The sequence below is a fragment of the Zophobas morio genome, unplaced genomic scaffold (genome assembly GCF_036711695.1).
Source record: "Zophobas morio isolate AGI-343-1 ecotype UQ-CSIRO unplaced genomic scaffold, CSIRO_AGI_Zmor_V1 ptg000016l, whole genome shotgun sequence".
Classification (NCBI taxonomy): domain Eukaryota; kingdom Metazoa; phylum Arthropoda; class Insecta; order Coleoptera; family Tenebrionidae; genus Zophobas; species Zophobas morio.
In genome coordinates, this window is record NW_026972121.1 from 5,682,749 (window position 1) to 5,701,340 (window position 18,592).

The 18,592-nt window shown below is 31.9% G+C and overlaps 1 protein-coding gene across 1 annotated transcript; it reads left to right on the forward strand.

Annotated features, from left to right (window-relative positions):
* The first annotated feature begins 15,001 nt into the window (after nucleotides 1-15,001).
* Nucleotides 15,002-16,100, forward strand: LOC135129398 (fatty acyl-CoA reductase 1-like). Its single transcript, XM_064056547.1, has 5 exons — nucleotides 15,002-15,193; nucleotides 15,243-15,482; nucleotides 15,532-15,643; nucleotides 15,706-15,810; nucleotides 15,865-16,100. Exons 1-5 carry the CDS (start codon nucleotides 15,002-15,004, stop codon nucleotides 16,098-16,100), a joined length of 885 nt encoding a protein of 294 aa, XP_063912617.1.
* The last annotated feature ends 2,492 nt before the right edge of the window (nucleotides 16,101-18,592 follow it).

Genomic DNA, 18,592 nt, shown 5'->3' on the forward strand with positions numbered 1-18,592 from the left:
CCTAGTTAACTCTTGCAACGAAGACAAGTTGGAAAAAACACTTTTACCGTGAGTACTACAAAACGAAGACCCGACACCCTGTTGGAATTTTTTTCTAGTTACGTAACTAAATGGCCAAATAACTACGCCTTCTCAAAGTGTTTATCAGAAGATTTAATTAAGGATTCACTAACAGAGATCCCAGCAGCAATCATTCGTCCGTCAGTTGGTAATTTCTACACACTGTAGAGATTAAAACTGACTAACTGGGTTTCAGTTACGAATACTATTAACGACCCGGTTCCAGGATGGGTTAACAATTATCATGGTTTCGTTGGTGTAGCAACCGCAGGATACGTGGGTGGAATGCAGAATCTTTATGGAAAAAGGGAAAAGAAGGTGTATTTAGTTCCAGCAGATTTCGTTTCTAACTGTATTTTGGCGGCAGCATGGGAAACTGCAAACTCGAAATCTGTCAAAGTGTTCAACTGCGTCGGTAAAAGTATATCCCTTGGTGGGTAAACAGGTTTACGGTTTTCATGACTATACAAAATAATTTTTGTAGAAAGATTAATAAATGGATTGAATAGTCTCTACTGGAAATTTCCAACAATGAAATGTTTGTGGTACCCACACATAGTGATAATTCAAAATAAATTTTGGTACGACGTGAAAGCTTACTGGACGTTAATTTTAGCATATTGTATTGATTTTATTTTTTTCTGTTTTAAAAAACCAGTCGGGTAATTTTTCATCGAAATAGGTAACTGTGTGTACTGGTTATTTATTTCAGGGCTACAAAAATACGCAAACGAATAGTTGAACAAGTAAATGTTTTATCATATTTTATAACTCACGAGTGGAAGTTTGACGAAGACAGATTTATTAATCTATGGAAGAAAATGGGAGACGAAGATAAGAAGATTTTTCCCTTTCATGATAGCAAAACAGACTGGGACAAATTTTTCACCATTTGTGTTTTAGGCGTCAGACTGTATTTGTTCAAAGATCCGATTAGTACTCTCCCAAAAGCAAAAGCCAAGTTTAAAATACTGTTTGCTCTTCATTACACAATTGTTGCGATGTTTTCCTACTTTCTCTTTATAGTTTTTAAATTTCTGATAAAACAACGTAACTTAGTTATTGAAAACAAATAAATGTTGAAAATGTATTACTCCTTCTCACTTCCTGTCGTCCTGTTTCATTATTGCTTGCAAAGAATCCAAAGAACCTAAGGAATCCAGAGAATCTAAAGAATCCAAAAATCCACTATGAATTTTTTCAAGATAAAGGCTGTTTTCAGCATAAAATCGACCCTTCGTCCAATAAAATGAGTGATCTAAAAGAAACGGGGTGGGAGGGGCCACACTGACTTTTTTGTTTAATTAGATTAACCACTTAAGCAACATTTTTTATTTGCTCTAAATTCCACTGTTTATCAAAACAAAATCCACTTTTCGGCAAATAAAACTAGTGTGATCAAAAGGAAAATTGGGTGGGTGGGCGAAGCCACTATGAATTTTTTTTTATTAAATTTGATAAGATAAAATAAAATAAATTCAAAAATAGTGGTGGGTGGGGTTAGTTTTACATTTTATTTGGTCTAAAATCCACCATATTATTTATATGAAAATGAGCAATCAAAAAGAAAACGCGTTGGGTGGGCGGGGCCACTTCGAGGTTTTTAAATTTGATTTGTGCACCTGCCTACATAGAATTAAATTTTCATCTAACAATAAATAAAATAAACCAATGAAATTCAAAAGTGCCGGTGGGTGGAGTTAGTTTTGCCTTTTTAGTTGGTCTAAATTCTACTGTTTATCAACATAACATCCACTTTTCGTCCAATAAAATGCGAAAAAGCCGAAAAATCAAGGAATCCAAAAAATCCAAATAATTAAAAAAATCCACAAAATCTGAAAAATCCAAAAAATCTAGAACATCCAATAGATCCAAAAACTGCAAAAAAATCAAGAAAATTCAGAATATACAGAAGATTCGGAGCATCCAGAAAATCCAGAGATTCTAAAAAATCCAAAAAATTTAAAAAATCCAAAAAATTCAAAAATCCGAAAATTCAGAAAATGGAGAAATTCCAGAAAATCCAAAATATTCAAAAATCTAGAAAATCCAAAAAAACCAAAAGGTCCAAATTCAAAAGATCAAAAACTCAAAAGATCTAAAAGATCCAGAAGATCTCGAAAATTCAGACAATACAGGAAATTCAAGAAATTTAAAAAATAAAATCCAAGAATTTCGAGAAAAACAGGAAACCTAGGAAATTTAAGTGCTCATTCACAATGGGCATAAAAAATAAGGATCTCCTAAGCATTAATGCATAAAAATTGATAACCATAAGCTTAAGACATCCTTATGCTTTATGCCCATTGTGAATGAGGACTAAGAAATTCAAGAAATCCAGGAAACCCAAAAAATGCAAAAAATTCAAAAAATCCATACCATTTTAAAAGTCCACAAAATCCAAAAAATAAAATAAAAAAATTCCGGGAAAAGCAGGAAACTAAGGAAATTCAAGAAATTCAAGAAATCCAAAAAATAAAAAAAAATCGAAAAAATTCAGACCATTAAGAAAATCCAGAATATCCAGAAGATCACGAGTATCGGATATCGAGAATATCCTCAAAATCCAGAAAATAAAATCTAAGAATTCCGGGAAAGGTAGGAAACTAAGGGTATCTAAGAAATTCAAGAAATCCAAAAAATAAAAAAAATTGTTTTTAAAAATTTTAAAAAATCCAGAAAATTAAGAAAATCCAGAAATTCCACAACATTCAAAAGATCCAGAGCATCCAGAATATCGAGAATATTCAGAAAATCCACAGAATCTAATAACTCTAAAATATTCAAAAGCCTAAAAAATCCAGAAAATCCAAAAAAATAAAAAAAAAATCCAAAAAATATAAAAAATTCACACAGTGCAGAAAATAAAATCCAAGAATTCTGAGAAACCAAGGAAATGCAAGAAATTCAAGAAATACAAAATTAAAAAAAAAATCCAAAAAATCCAGAAAATTAAGAAAATCCAGATTATCTAGAAGATCTAGAGGATCCAGTATATCGAGAATATCCAGAAAATACAGAAAGTTTAGAAAATCCAAAGAATCTAAAAAATCAAAAAAATTTAAAAAATCCAGAAAATTCAAAAATCCGAAAAATCCAGATAATCCAGAAAATCCAGAGAATCTAAAAAACCCAAAAAATTTTAAAATCCAAAAAATCGAGAAAATGCAGAAATTCCAGAAAATCCAGAAAACAAAATCTAAGAATTCCGGGAAAAGCAGGAAACTAAGGAAATCCAAAAAATTCAAGAAATCCAGAAAATTAAGAATATCCATAAATTCAAAAATATCCAAAAGATCCATAGCATCCAGAATATCGAGAATATTCAAAAAATTCAGAAAGTCTAGAAAATCCACAGAATCTAAAAAATCCAAAATATTGAAAAATCTAAAAAATCCAGAAACTCCAAAAAATCAAAAAATATAAAAAATTCAAAAATTCCACACTATCCAAAAAATAAAATCCAAGAATTTTGGGAAACCAAGGAAATCCAAGAAATTCAAGAAATCCAAAAAATAAAAAAAATCCAAAAAATCCAGACCATTAAGAAAATCCAGAATCTCCAGAAGATCAAGAGTATCGGTAATATGGAGAATATCCACAAAATCCAGTAAATAAAATCTGAGAATTCCGGGAAAGGTAGGAAACTAAGGAAATCCAAGAAATTCAAGAAATCCAAAAAATAAAAAAAAAACAAAAATCCAGAAAATTAAGAAAATCCACAAAGTCTAGAAAATCCACAGAATCTAAAAAATCCAAAATATTCAAAAATCTAAATAATCCAGAGACTCCAAAATATTTAAAAAAATACAAAAAATATAAAAAATTCAAAAACTCCACCCAATCCAGAAAATAAAATCCAAGAATTCTGGAAAACCAAGGAAATCCAAGAAATTCAAGAAATCCAAAAAATTGGTCTAAAGAGTTTAGACAGTACTTCCCTCGCTGTCGGAAACGTGACGACTGCATGCATATTATGTTTTTTTTTCGCAGTGGATTTCAAAGAATTCGGTTTTGTAGTTCCTGATTAAATCAATAAAATATATTTACATATTCATTAATTTTTTTTGAGTCACCCTGTATATGTAAATCCAAAAAATATGAATGGAGTGATAAATTACAAGTACAGACTCATCATATTTTTACAGTTTAGATAGGATTTATTCGGCAAACTTTCGAGCTGACGTCATCAATTTTTTGGAGGGGATAAGCAAATATATTTTGACTAAACATTTATTATGCTCTTTTAAACCTTAAAACATCTGCAAGATTTCAAAGCATTCGGTTTTGTAGTTTCTGAGTAAATCAGTAAAATAAATTTACGCTTTCATTAATTATTTTGAATCACCCTGTATATGCAAATCCAAAAAATATGAATGGAGTGATAGATCACAAGTACAGACTCATCATATTTTGTACATTTTAGATATGATTTATTCCACAAACTGTTGAGCTGACGTCATCAAGTTCTTGGAGGGGATAAGCAAATATTTTTTGACTAAAGATTTATGATGCTCTTTATAGCCTTAAAACATCTGCAACATTTCAAAGCATTCTGGTTAGCAGATTAAAAATTAAATTTCAAAATGTTGTTCTATAATTTTGATTTTTTTTCCAAAAATCTGGACGTTTCGGGTGAAAAGTCGATTCAGAGTTGTAAACTACATGTGTAGGACTATGTTATTTTATACAATTGAAAACCCATTTACTATGTACAATTTTGAAGTGACGTCATCGCATTAGTGGTGGGGATGATTAGACAAATTTTGGTTTGCGTTTTACCATTTACATGATATTCTTAATATAAGTACAAAATTTCACAACAATCGGTCGAGTACTTTCGGAGATTATCTGTCTAATAAAAATCCGGGACGGCAGACGGACAGACGGACGGACAGACGGACGGACAGACAGACCGAAATGGGAGACCTATTTTTTCGTATTCTAGGAGTCATGAAAGATCGAGAAAACGTAAAAGTAGAGAGTCGGCCGACGGACTCGATTACAATACTTCCTTTGCTTACGCTCGGGAAGTAAAAATTGTAACAGCGAGTTGTATTTGAATGGAAAAATACAAATGTTTGTAGAGAGTTCTCCACAAATTACGAATCTGAGGTAATTTTTAATAGAGGGCTTTAAGCAGACAAGAAGATCAGGATATTTTATGAAAATTTTCAAAATAAATGTAGAAGGGGTTTTAATGAACTTACCAACCGAACAGGTTTAGACAGAATTTTTTATAGATTACGAATTTGAAGTGTTTAAACCGGTTATATTAAAGTGGAAAAAAAGACTGGTTAAGAGAATTTTTCGTAAATCGTCAGTCTGAAGCCATTTTCGCTACGGATTTTAAAATAGCCAAAAATGGGAAAAAAATTCGCAAAAATTCGAATGGCAGGAGATGCGGATTAATATACAATTCTTTATAGGTTATTCATTTTTTTTTTTTTAACATCATAAAACTAAAGTTATTTTGCTGAGTTGTCACAAATAACTGAGAAAAACAGAAAATTGGATTTCAATATATGTATTTTCAAAAAAAATCCACAACGAGCTATACCTGAATCAAAAATGTATTGGCTTAACGAGATTTTTCCGCAGACTACCAATCTAACGTCATTTTTGCTATAGGACTTTAAGCAGCCGAAAAAATACGAATCTTTTCTGAACATTTGCCAATAACATGTTGGAAGGGGCTTTATTTAAATGTCAAAAAGGACAATTTTATACAGAATTTTTTGTATAAAAAAAGTCTAGTTTATAGAAAATTTTTCGTAAATGATCAAGTCTGAAGTCAATTTCACTATGGCTCTAAAAATGGTCGAAAAAAGTGGGAAAATAATGTGCAAAAATAAAAAACAACTAATTCTATTCGAATAGAAGGACGTAATAATAATAATCATAATACTAATAGCCAATTTTTTTATAAATTACAAATCTAGAGCAACTTTTTCTGAATTGTAGCAATTAACCGAGAGAAGCAAGAACTTGAATTCCAAAAAAAATGTAAAAAAATTGTTATAGCGAGTTCTATTTGAATGGAACAATACACTGGCTTATCTAGAAAATTCGCCACAAATTAGGAATCTGAGTTAATTTTCCCATGGGGCTTTAAGCGAGAAGAAAACCGGGACTATTTTCTGAAAATTTTCCCTAAAAAAAAATGCTGGAAGGGATTTTAATCTAATGGTAAAACATACAACTTTGGACAGAATTTTTTGTATATTACGAATCTGAAGTGTTTTAACAGGTTATATTCAAGTGGGAAAAAAACTAACTAACAGATCATTTTTCGTAAATAATAATCAATATGAAGCCATTTTCGCTATGGCTTTTAAAGAGGCCAAAAAAATGGAAAAATGATTTGCAAAATTTAAAAAAAAAAATTCGAACCAACTCTATTTGAATGGAAAGAGGTGTTGATTAATAGGCTGATTTGTCACAAATAACCGAGAAAAACAGAAACTTGGATTTCAAAAAATTTTCAAGAAAATTCTCTTCTTTAATAGAAAACTACTTACCTTGGCTTATTTATTCCTCCGCAGATTACGAATCTGAAGTAATTTTTGCTATAGTGCTTTAAGCAGCCGAGAAAATTATTATTAAACCAACTTTCGTTGATTTGTCACAAATAACCGAGGAAAACAGGATTTTGAATCCCAGAAAATTTTCAAAAATTGCTATTGCGAATTCTATTTGAATGGAAAAATACACTGCCTTATCACGAATTCTCCGCAAATTACGAATCTGAGTCAATTTTCCTGTAGGGCTTTAAGCAGACAAGAAAATCAGGATTCCTTTCTGAAAATTTTCCAAAAAAAATAATGCTGAAAGGGATTTTAATCAAATGACAAAACGGACAACTTTGGACAGAATTTTTTGTAGATTATGAATCTAGGGGACAGGTGGGCGGGGCTAGTACTTGGTAAAATAAGACTGATTTTTGCAAATGACATATCCCGCGAGAAAATAGGGGGCGGGTGGGCGGTCTTAGTATCTGTTAAGATAAAACTGATTTTAATCTTGTAAAAACTTGTGAAATTTAAAGGTATTAAACTGCAATTCCTAAATCTACCCCAAATGTGCAGAATTTGATGAGTTTTTACATGTGAATTATCATTTTATTCATATTTTTTAGTTTTGCTTAAAGAGGTGGGTCAAAAAATTAATGAATGAGTGAATTTATTTTAATGATTAAATGAGGAATGGCTCACTCCATTTTCTCAGAAAATTTTGGGAATTCAATACTGTTATTTTTAGTATTACACTGCACCAATCCAAGTTGACATATGTGTCCTTGTTTTTTCTTGCACTGGTAGTGCTGTGACTACTTTTCTTTTGTGCTGTGACTAGAATCATCCATGTCGTTACAAATTTTTTGTTGGTCAAATTAAGAACGAGTCACCCCATTTTCTATTAGCCACTAATCCAAACAGGTGCAGGTATCCATCACTGGTAGAAAAGTTCACTATGACAGAGAAACGATGAGGGTGCCCCCATTCGAAAATCTTGGATATGTTTCACTTCAGGAGCCATTTTTTTTTAAACTGTAATTATTTTTATTAACTTTCGTGCTAAATATATGTGTCCCATATCGCTATTACGATATTTGAAAGAATAAATTTTATAGAAATTGAAATTTGCCAACGCAAGTTACACAAATTTTTAAAGCTGTGTTAACACTGATACTAGAAAAAAGAATAGTACAAACAAGGACGTGTATGACGTGCTATCGCTCAAAGTACACATATATTTACGTCAAGCTACAATTTGCTTCCAACATCTTGAGTTATAGTTCAATTAAATAGTTATATAGACTTTCATAAATCTTTACTTATGTATAACTAAATAAAGGCTGTGTAAAACTGCTTAGCAAAAGATCTCATTATTGCTTGAATTTATTTTACTTGAAATTTTTGAAATTGCCGCAAATAATCAACACGTCCTAAATTTAGAAAATATTCATTTGTATAAAGTGGTACAACTCCGTAATGCAGTAATTTTAAAAAATTATTGTTTTACCCTCGATTCTATTTAAAGGCATCTAAACGATGATAGCATGCCATAAATACTCTCTAAGTTCGTATAGACACATCGTCCAGTTCCAAAGGGTTATTTACGTAATAATATTGTAAATATCAAAACACGTCACATCAGGTTAGAGCAGAGTTAGGGATTTTGTTATACAAACCATGCATATTTTATTTCTTAAATGATCCATACAAAGTCTTCACAAGACATTAATTATTAGTGGCACAAAGATGAATTGCACCCTGTACGCAAATTAATAATCGTATTAATGACTACTTATTTAGTCAGTTAGTTATTTACGCACACTAAATCATTATTTTAACTGCCAACTAATAATATAAAGCTTCTTTCGACACAATTCACTCCGACTAATTTCATATTCCTACGACCATGTTAAGCAATAGTCAAATCGTCAAATTTTTCAAAAACCAAACAATTTTTTTAACCGGAGGAACCGGTCTTATCGGTAAACTTCTTGTAGAAAAACTGCTACGAACAAGTTTTGACTTGAACAAGATTTATATTTTGATGCGTACCAAACATGGCAAAAGTCCGCAGCAACGTTTTGACGACTACTTCGATAGTCCAGTTAGTACAATATTTTCGTTTTCAGTTGTTCCAAAATTATGATTTTAGTGTTTCGAGAAAATTAACGAGAACTTCAAGAGTAAAGTTTCGTTTATTAGTGGCGACTGCCTGAAACCTGGTCTAGGAGTAAAGTCTGAAGATGTCGACATTTTGAAAAAAGAAACGACGTGCATTTTTCACATTGCCGCTAATCTCAATTTTCGACAGACGATAAAAGAAGCCAGTTATAACGTCAGTTCCACCAAAGAAATGATAACGTTGGCTAAAGAGATGGAAAATTTGAAAGTAAAATCAGTTTTCTAACAACAACCGTAAATAAATAGAAAATTCCAGATTTTTGCCTACGTGTCTACAGCCTACTCAAATTGCTTGAAGAGCCACATTCGCGAAGAAATTTATCCACCACCTATAAAAGCACAAGCATTTCTGGACTTAGTTAACTCTTGCAACGAAGACGAGTTGGAAAAAACACTTTTACCGTGAGTACTACAAAACGAAGACCCGACACCCTGTTGGAATTTTTTTCTAGTTACGTAACTAAATGGCCAAATAACTACGCCTTTTCAAAGTGTTTATCAGAAGATTTAATTAAGAATTCGCTAACGGAGATACCAGCAGCAATCATTCGTCCGTCAGTTGGTAATTTCTACACGCTGTAGAGATTAAAACTGATCAACTGGGTTTCAGTTACGAATACTATTAACGACCCGGTTCCAGGATGGATTAACAATTATCATGGTTTCGTTGGTGTAGCAGCCGCAGGATACGTGGGTGGAATGCAGAATCTTTATGGAAAAAAGGAAAAAAAGGTGTATTTAGTTCCAGCAAATTTCGTTTGTAACTGTATTTTGGCGGCAGCATGGGAAACCGCAAACTCGAAATCTGTCAAAGTGTTCAACTGCGTTGGTAAAAGTATATCCCTTGGTGCGTAAACAGATTTATGGTTTTCATGACTATACAAAATAATTTTTGTAGAAAGATTAATAAATGGATTGAATAGTCTCTACTGGAAATTTCCAACAATGAAATGCTTGTGGTACCCACACATAGTGATAATTCAAAATAAATTTTGGTACGACGTGAAAGCTTACTGGACGTTAACATTAGCCTATTGTATTGATTTTATTTTTTTCTGTTTTAAAAAACCAGTCGGGTAATTTTTCATCGAAATAGGTAACCGTGTGTACTGGTTATTTATTTCAGGGCTACAAAAACACGCAAACGAATAGTTGAACAAGTAAATGTTTTATCATATTTTATAACTCACGAGTGGAAGTTTGACGAAGACAGATTTATTAAACTATGGAAGAAAATGGGAGACGAAGATAAGAAGATTTTTCCCTTTCATGATAGCGCAACAGACTGGGACAAATTTTTCACCATTTGTGTTTTAGGCGTCAGACTGTATTTGTTCAAAGATCCGATTAGTACTCTTTCAAAGGCAAAAGCCAAGTTTAAAATATTGTTTGCTCTTCATTACACAATTGTTGCGTTGTTTTACTACCTTCTCTTTACAGTTTTTAAATTTCTGATAAAACAACGTAACTTAGTTATTGAAAACAAATAAATGTGAAAATGTATTACTCCTTCTCACTTCCTGTCGTCCTGTTTCATTATTGCTTGCAAAGAATCCAAAGAACCCAAGGAATCCAAAGAATCTAAAGAATCCAAACTATGAATTTTCTCAATTTAAATAAAATAAGCCAATGAAATTCAAAAGCGGAAGTGGATGAGGTTCGTTTTACCTTCTTTTGTCTCCGTTCCTCTGTTTTCAGCATAAAATCGACCCTTCGTCCAATAAAATGGGTGATCTAAAAGAAAACGGTGTGGAAGAAATCCAAATAATTCAAAAAATCCATAACATCTAAAAAAATCCAAAAAATCTAGAATATCCAAGAGATCCAAAAATGCAAAAAAAATCCAGAAAATTCAGAATATCCAGAAGAATCAGAGTACCCAGAAAATCCAGAGAATCTAAAAAATCCAAAAAATTCAAAAATCCGGAAAATCTAGATAATCCAGAAAATCCTGACATTCAAAAAAATCCAAAAAATTCAAAAATCCGGAAAATCCAGAAAATGCAGAAATTCCAGAAAATACAGAGAACCCAGAAAATCCAAAAAAATCTAAAAGATCCAAAATTCAAAAGATTAAAAACTTAAAAAATCTAAAAGATCCAGAAGATCTCGAAAATTCAGACAATACAGGAAATTCAAGAAATCTAAAAAATGAAATCCAAGAATTTCGAGAAAAGCAGGAAACCCAGGAAATCTAAGTGCTGATTCACAATGGGCATAAAGCATAAGGATGTCCTAAGCGTTAATGCATAAAAATTTATATTTAGTGCTCTATGCTTGTATTCGTTCATATAAAATTTTAAGTTCAGAAAATCCAGAAAATAAAATCAAAGAATTCCGGGAAAAGCAGGAAACTAAGGAAATCCAAAATATAAAAAAAAAAAAAAAAAAATAAAAAAAAAACAAAAAATTAAGAAAATCCTGAAATTCCAGAATATCCAAAAGATCCAGAGCATCTAGAATATCGAGAATATTCAGAAAATCCAGAAAGTCAAGAAAATCCACAGAATCTAAAAAATCCAAAATATTCAAAAATCTAAAATATCCAGAGACCCCAAAAAATTTCAAAAAATACAAAAAATATAAAAAATTCAAAAACTCCACACAATCCAAAAAATAAAATCCAAGAATTCTGGGAAACCAAGGAAGTCCAAGAAATTCAAGAAATCCAAAAAATAAAAAAAAATCAAAAAATCCAGAAAATTCAGAATATCCAGAAGATCTAGAGCATCCAGAGTATCGAGAATTTCCAGAAAATACAGAAAAAGCAGAAAATATAGAAAGTCCAGAAATCCAGAGAATCTAAAAAATCAAAAAAAATTAAAAAATCCAAAAAATTAAAAAATCCGAAAAATCTAGATAACCCAGAAAATCCGAAGAATCTAAAAAACCTAAAAAAATTAAAATCCGAAAAATCGAGAAAATGCAGAAATTCCAGAAAATTGAGAAAATTAAAAAAATCCAAAAAATACAAAAAGTCCAAAAAATACAGACTATTAAGAAAATCCAGAATATCCAGAAGATCAAGAGTATCGGTAATATCGTGAATATCCACAAAATTCAGAAAATAAAATCTAAGAATTCCGGGAAAGGTTGGAAACTAAAAACAAAAAATCCAGAAAATTAAGAAAATCCAGAAAGTCTAGAAAATCCACAGAATCTAAAAAATCCAAAATATTCAAAAATCTAAAAAATCCAGAAACTCCAAAAAAATTTTAAAAATACAAAAAATATTAAAAATTCAAAAAATCCACACAATCCAGAAAATAAAAACGAAGAATTCTGGGGAACCAAGGAAATCCGAGAACTTCAAGAAATCCAAAAAATAAAAAAAACAGAAAATTAAGAAAATTCGGAATATCCAGAAGATCCAGAGCATCCAAAATATCGAGAATATCCAGAAAATACAGAAAATTCAGAAAATCCTGAGACTCTAAAAAACCCAAAAAATTTTATAAAATCCGAAAAATCGAGAAAATGCAGAAATTCCAGAAAATTCAGAAAATGCAAAAAATCCAAAAAATACAAAAAGTCCAAAAAATACAAAAAATCCACAAAATCTAGGAAATCCAAAAAATCTAAAAGGTCCAAAATTCAAAAGATCCAAAACTCAAAAGATCTAAAAGATCCAGAAGATCCCAAAAATTCAGGAAATTTAAGAAATCTAAAAAATAAAATCCAAGAATTCCGGTAAAAGCAGGAAACCAAGGAAATCCAAGAAATTCAAGAAATTGAAAAAATAAAAAAAATCCAAAAAATCCAGACCATTAAGAAAATCCAGAATATCGAGAAGATCAAGAATATCGGTAATATCGAAAATATCCACAAAATCCAGAAAATAAAATCTAAGAATTCCGGGAAAGGTAGGAAACTAAGGAAATCCAAGAAATTCAAGAAATCCAAAAAATAAAAAAAAACAAAAAATCCAGAAAATTAAGAAACTCCAGAATATCCAGAAGATCTAGAGCATCCAGAATATCGAGACTATCCAGAAAATACAGAAAATACAGAAAACCTAGAAAATCCAGAAAATCCAGAGAATCTAAAAAATGCAACAAATTTTAAAATCCGAAAAATGCAGAAATTCCAGAAAATCGAAAAAGTACATAAAATACAAAAGTCCAAAAAATTTGAAAAATCACAAACTCTAGAAAATCCAAAAAAATCTGAAAGATCCAAAATTGAAAGATCCAAAACTCAAGAGATCTAAAAGATCGAGAGGATTCCGAAAATCCAGGAAATTCAAGAAATTAAAAAAATAAAATCCAAGAATTCCGGGAGAAGCAGGAAACCAAGGAAATCCAGAAATTCAAGAAATTCAAAAATCCAAAAAATTCAAAAAATCCAGAATATCCAGAAAATCTAAAAAATCCAAAAAATCTAAAAATCTAAAAAATCCAAAAAATCAAGTTAATCCAAAAGATCCAAAAAAAATCTAAAAGATCCAAAATTCAAAAGATGCAAAATACAAAAAATCCAAAAGATCCAGAAGTTTCAGAATATCCAGAAAATCCAGGCAATCCAGAAAATTCAAGAAATCTATAAAATAAAATCCAAGAATTCCGGGAAAAGAAGGTAACCCAGGAAATCCTAGAAACCCAAAAAATTCAAAAATCCGAAAAATCCAGAGAATCTCAAAATACAAAAAATTCAAAAATTCGGCATAAAATGCAAAAATCCAGAAAACCAAGAAAATCCAGAAAATCCAAAAAATCTAAAATATTGAAAAATCTAAAAATCCGGCAAATTAAAAAAATACAAAAAAATTAAAAATCCACAAAATCTAGAACATCCAAAAAATTCCAAAAAATCCGAAAAATCCAGATAATCCAGAAAATCCAGAGAATCTAACAAATCCAAAAAATTTAAAAACCCCAAAAATCCACAAAATGCCGAAATCCAGATAGGTAATCCAGAAAACCTAGAAAATCCAGAAAATCCAGAGAATCTAAAAAATGCAACAAATTTTAAAATCCGAAAAATCCAGAAAATGCAGAAATTCCAGAAAATCGAAAAAATACAAAAACTTAAAAAAATCACAAACTGCAGAATATCCAAAAAAAATCTAAAAGGTCCAAAATTAAAAGAACCAAAACTCAAGAGATCTAAAAGATCGAGAAGATCCCGAAAATCGAGGAAATTCAAGAAATTTAAAAAATAAAATCCAAGAATTCCGAGAGAAGCAGGAAACCAAGGAAATCCAGAAATTCAAGAAATCCAAAAATCCTAAAAATTCAAAAAATCCAAAATATCCCGAAAATCTAAAAAATCCAAAAAATCCAAAAATCTAAAAAAGGCAGAAAATCTTAAAGTCTTCTGGTGTATAAATGTTTAATTTGTTTTTAATACTTTTAATCGTTCCATCTTTCAAAGCCGCACCAAGTCTCACTTCTATCTACCGAGTCTTCTAATTTCTCACTTTATTTTTGATTCTCTCACGTAAATAAATTAAAATTTAGTATTTTTCGCGATTTTTAAAAGTTTTTTTTTCCAAAAACTGTATTCAGTGCGTCAAATTTTCCCTTAGGATTATCCCATTTTCTTCAATGCAACCTGTGTAATAAAACTACAGTGTGATAACTGATCAACAATCACTATTTCAGTTGGTAGACCTGTCACTCCACCTTCCCTCCTGTTCTCAAAACTAACATTACGTAAAATTTGTTATCGTTATTATTATTATTAAAATATCATAAGCAAACTTTCTTGAGCGCTTAAAATTGACATAGCGCCACGCATTTAAATCAGGTTTGGCAATAGCAGCGCAAGAAAATCAAGAAAATCGGAATTGGTTAGTTGCCAACTCAAACGGTACTTGTTGAGCACGCTGAATAATAAAATTAAAGTTCAAGAATTAAACTGTTTGCGTTAAATTAATAATTATGGTATGCTCGATTGCCGTGGCCTTTATAAGTGTATTGATATATACTGAATGTTGGAATGAGCAAGAGCAGTCAACCAAAGAGCTGGACAGTGTAGCCAACATTGAAGATTAAATTGTAAGTATACAATGTTTAATTTCAATTTAAGTAAAAAGGTTACAATTGTGTTATATTTATTAACAAAAACTGTTAAAATGACCTGTCGATAAGATTTGTATATTGTGTGCATACTTCTTCATTTCGCGGAATAATTTTTCAAAATCAAGTTATCTGATTTTACTTATATAATTTTTTCAAAAAATGATAATAATGATGCCAGTTATTGCAGCTAGAACGGAAGACAAATAAATAACAACCACGACCATGTCGAATGACAGTCAAATCGCCCACTTTTTCAAAAACCAAACAATTTTCCTAGCAACCGGCCTTATTGGTAAACTTCTTGTGGAAAAACTGCTCCGAACAAGTTTTGACTTGAAAAAGATTTACATTTTGATGCGTGCCAAACATGGCAAAAATCCGCAGCAACGTTTCGACGACTTCTTCGATAATCCAGTAACTAACAACATGGTCGTTTTCAACTCCTCCAAGATTATGATTTCAGTGTTTTGAGAACATTAACCGGAAGGACTTCATAAGTAAGGTTTCGTTTATTGGTGGCGACTGCAAGAAACCTGATCTAGGACTAGAACCTGAAGATGTCGATATTTTGAAAAACGAAACCACGTGTGTTTTCCACATTGCTGCCAACGTCAATTTTCAGCAGACGATAAAAGAATCTAGTTATAATGTCAAAGCCACCAAAGAAATGATAACGTTGACTGGAAAGATGGAAATGTTGAAAGTAAAGTCAGTGTTGGAACATGACGGTGAATAAATAAAATCAATTCCAGATTTTTGTCTACGTGTTTACAGCCTACTCCAATTGCTTAAATAGTCACATTCGTGACGAAATTTATCAACCACCCATAAAAGCACAAGCATTTCTCGATTTAGTTGACTCTTGTAACGAAGACGATTTAGAAAACACACTTTTAGCGTGAGTAGTGAAACGGAGGTCCTACTAGGTGCAGTTACAAATGTTTTCTACGTTGTTTCGAAATGTTTATCAGAAGATTTAATTAAAAGCTTAGCCATCGGGATATCAACAGCGATCATTCGGCCAGCAATTGGTAATTTCTTCGTGCTATAAAAAGTAAAAACCCAACTACATATTGCTGCTTTAGTTACGAATACCATCGAAGAACCCATTCCAGGATATATTGACAATTACCACGGTTTCAGTGGTCTTGTGGTTGGGGGTTACATGGGTCTAATCCAGACTTTGTATGTAAAAAAAGAAGTTCAAATGAATTTGGTTCCGGCAGACGTTGTTTGTAATTGTATTTTGGCAGCAGCGTGGCATACTGCCAACTGCAAAACTTTGACTGTGTTTAACTGTGTTGGCAAAAAAATATCTTAAGGTGGATGCACACATTTTTGGTGTTTTGTTATAAATATACATAATATAAATTGTTTCTTCCAGAAAAGTCAACAAACTTAATGAAAAGCTTTTACTGGGAATTTCCATTTGTCAAGTACTTATGGTATCAAAAGACTTCAATAACTGACAGTAAATTCTGGTACAATGTCAACACTTTCCGGATGTTAATATTAGCGTACTGCATAGATGCGATTTTCTTGTGTGTAAAAAAACCAGTTGGGTATTTTTAGCCTTGAAGGATGTAACTACATAATTATGTATCTATTTATATATTTTCCAGGGCTAGAAAATTGTGTAAACAAATTACTAAACAACTAGATTCTTTGTCGTACTTCACTTCTCGGAAATGGAGCTTCAGCGAAGACAATTTTATGAATTTGTGGAATAAAATGGGAGATCGGGATAGGGCCATATTTCCCTTTCATGTAGACCGAATAGACTGGAACGAATATTTACACAATTGTGCGTCAGGCATAAGGCTCTACTTACTCAAAGAACCGATTACTACTCTTCCAAAAGCTAAAGAAAAACTTAAAATATTATTTGCTCTTCACTACACAACTGTCGCGTTGTTCTATTATTTTCTTTACTTGCTCTTTGAATTTCTGATAAAAACCATCTCTGATAAGTACTGCCGATTTCTTGGTGTCTTAAAAACGCCACAAATTTCAAGAGATCGATAGCCGCATTTACGTATTAGTATCCATATATTGTGCACGTGTTACAAATAAAATTTAATACAAATTCTAACATTTACTTACAATTATGAATTTTAATCTCGAATAAGAATTTTTTGCTGTTTAACATATCACGAGAGCGTATGGCGAATTTAAATGTTGTTTATTGCTCTTTTTGAAACTTTAACACTTGTTCGGTTGTAGTTTAATATCAGAGTTATAGAAATTGAATATTTAAACGGAATTAAAGTAAATAACACAGAAACACGTGGCGGAAGCGGAGTGCGCGGTTCCTTGTCGAGCTGGCGGTCGCGCCATCTGCACAAAAGGCGCAGATTTTGAATAGAAGTAAGGGAAGCGGTCAGGACGCCGTGACGCTCACGGCTTGTACCAATAGCCGGGATTTCCAACCACGAGTTTGCGACCGTAACGGCCTGCTCGCGCGGCAAGGTATAAATTTACAACATAATTTTTAAACCTTGTTATTGACAAACTGGTTCAGTTAGGTACACGAAAAACAGTTCGACTGATAAATGAACATTTTTTTTAATTTATTGTGTTTTTGTTTTGTTTCTACTTTCATTATTTATTTATTTATTCCTGTCGGGCTCCATAAATTATTATTAAGCATTTTGTTCAACCCCGTTTCATAGTGTGTTCAACCATGTCGAGTAGCAGTCAAATCGCCGAATTTTCAAAAACCAAACATTTTTTTTAACTGGAAGAACCAGCCTCATTGTAAAACTTCTTGTAGAAAAACTGCTACGAACAAGTTTTGACTTTGTGCGTAGCAAACATGGCAAAAATCCTAAGCAACGTTTTGATCCGGTAACTAACATATATGTTCTCATTTTCAATTGTCCCAAAATTATGATTTTAGTGTTTCGAGAAAATTAACGAGAAGAACTTCAAGAGTAAAGTTTCGTTTATTAGTGGCGACTGCCTGAAACCTGGTCTAAGAGTAAAGTCTGAAGATGTCGACATTTTGAAAAAAGAAACGACGTGCATTTTTCACATTGCCGCTAATCTCAATTTTCGACAAACGATAAAAGAAGCCAGTTATAATGTCAGTTCCACCAAAGAAATGATAAAGTTGGCTAAAGAGATGGAAAATTTGAAAGTAAAATCAGTTTTCTAACCAGCACGGTAAATAAATGGAAAATTCCAGATCTTTGCCTACGTGTCTACAGCCTACTCAAATTGCTTGAACAGCCACATTCGCGAAGAAATTTATCCACCACCTATAAAAGCACAAGCATTTCTGGACTTAGTTAACTCTTGCAACGAAGACGAGTTGGAAAAAATACTTTTACCGTGAGTACTACAAAACGGAGACCCGACACCCTATTGGAATTTTTTTCTAGTTATGTAACTAAATGGCCAAATAACTACGCCTTCTCAAAGTGTTTATCAGAAGATTTAATTAAGGATTCACTAACTGAGATACCAGCAGCAATCATTCGTCCGTCAGTTGGTAATTTCTACACGCTGTAGAGATTAAAAGTGATTAACTGGGTTTCAGTTACGAATACTATTAACGACCCGGTTCCAGGATGGGTTAACAATTATCATGGTTTCGTTGGTGTAGCAGCCGCAGGATACGTGGGTGGAATGCAGAATCTTTATGGAAAAAAGGAAAAGAAGGTGTATTTAGTTCCAGCAGATTTCGTTTCTAACTGTATTTTGGCGGCAGCATGGGAAACCGCAAACTCGAAATCTGTCAAAGTGTTCAACTGCGTTGGTAAAAGTATATCCCTTGGTGGGTAAACAGGTTTATGGTTTTCATGACCATAC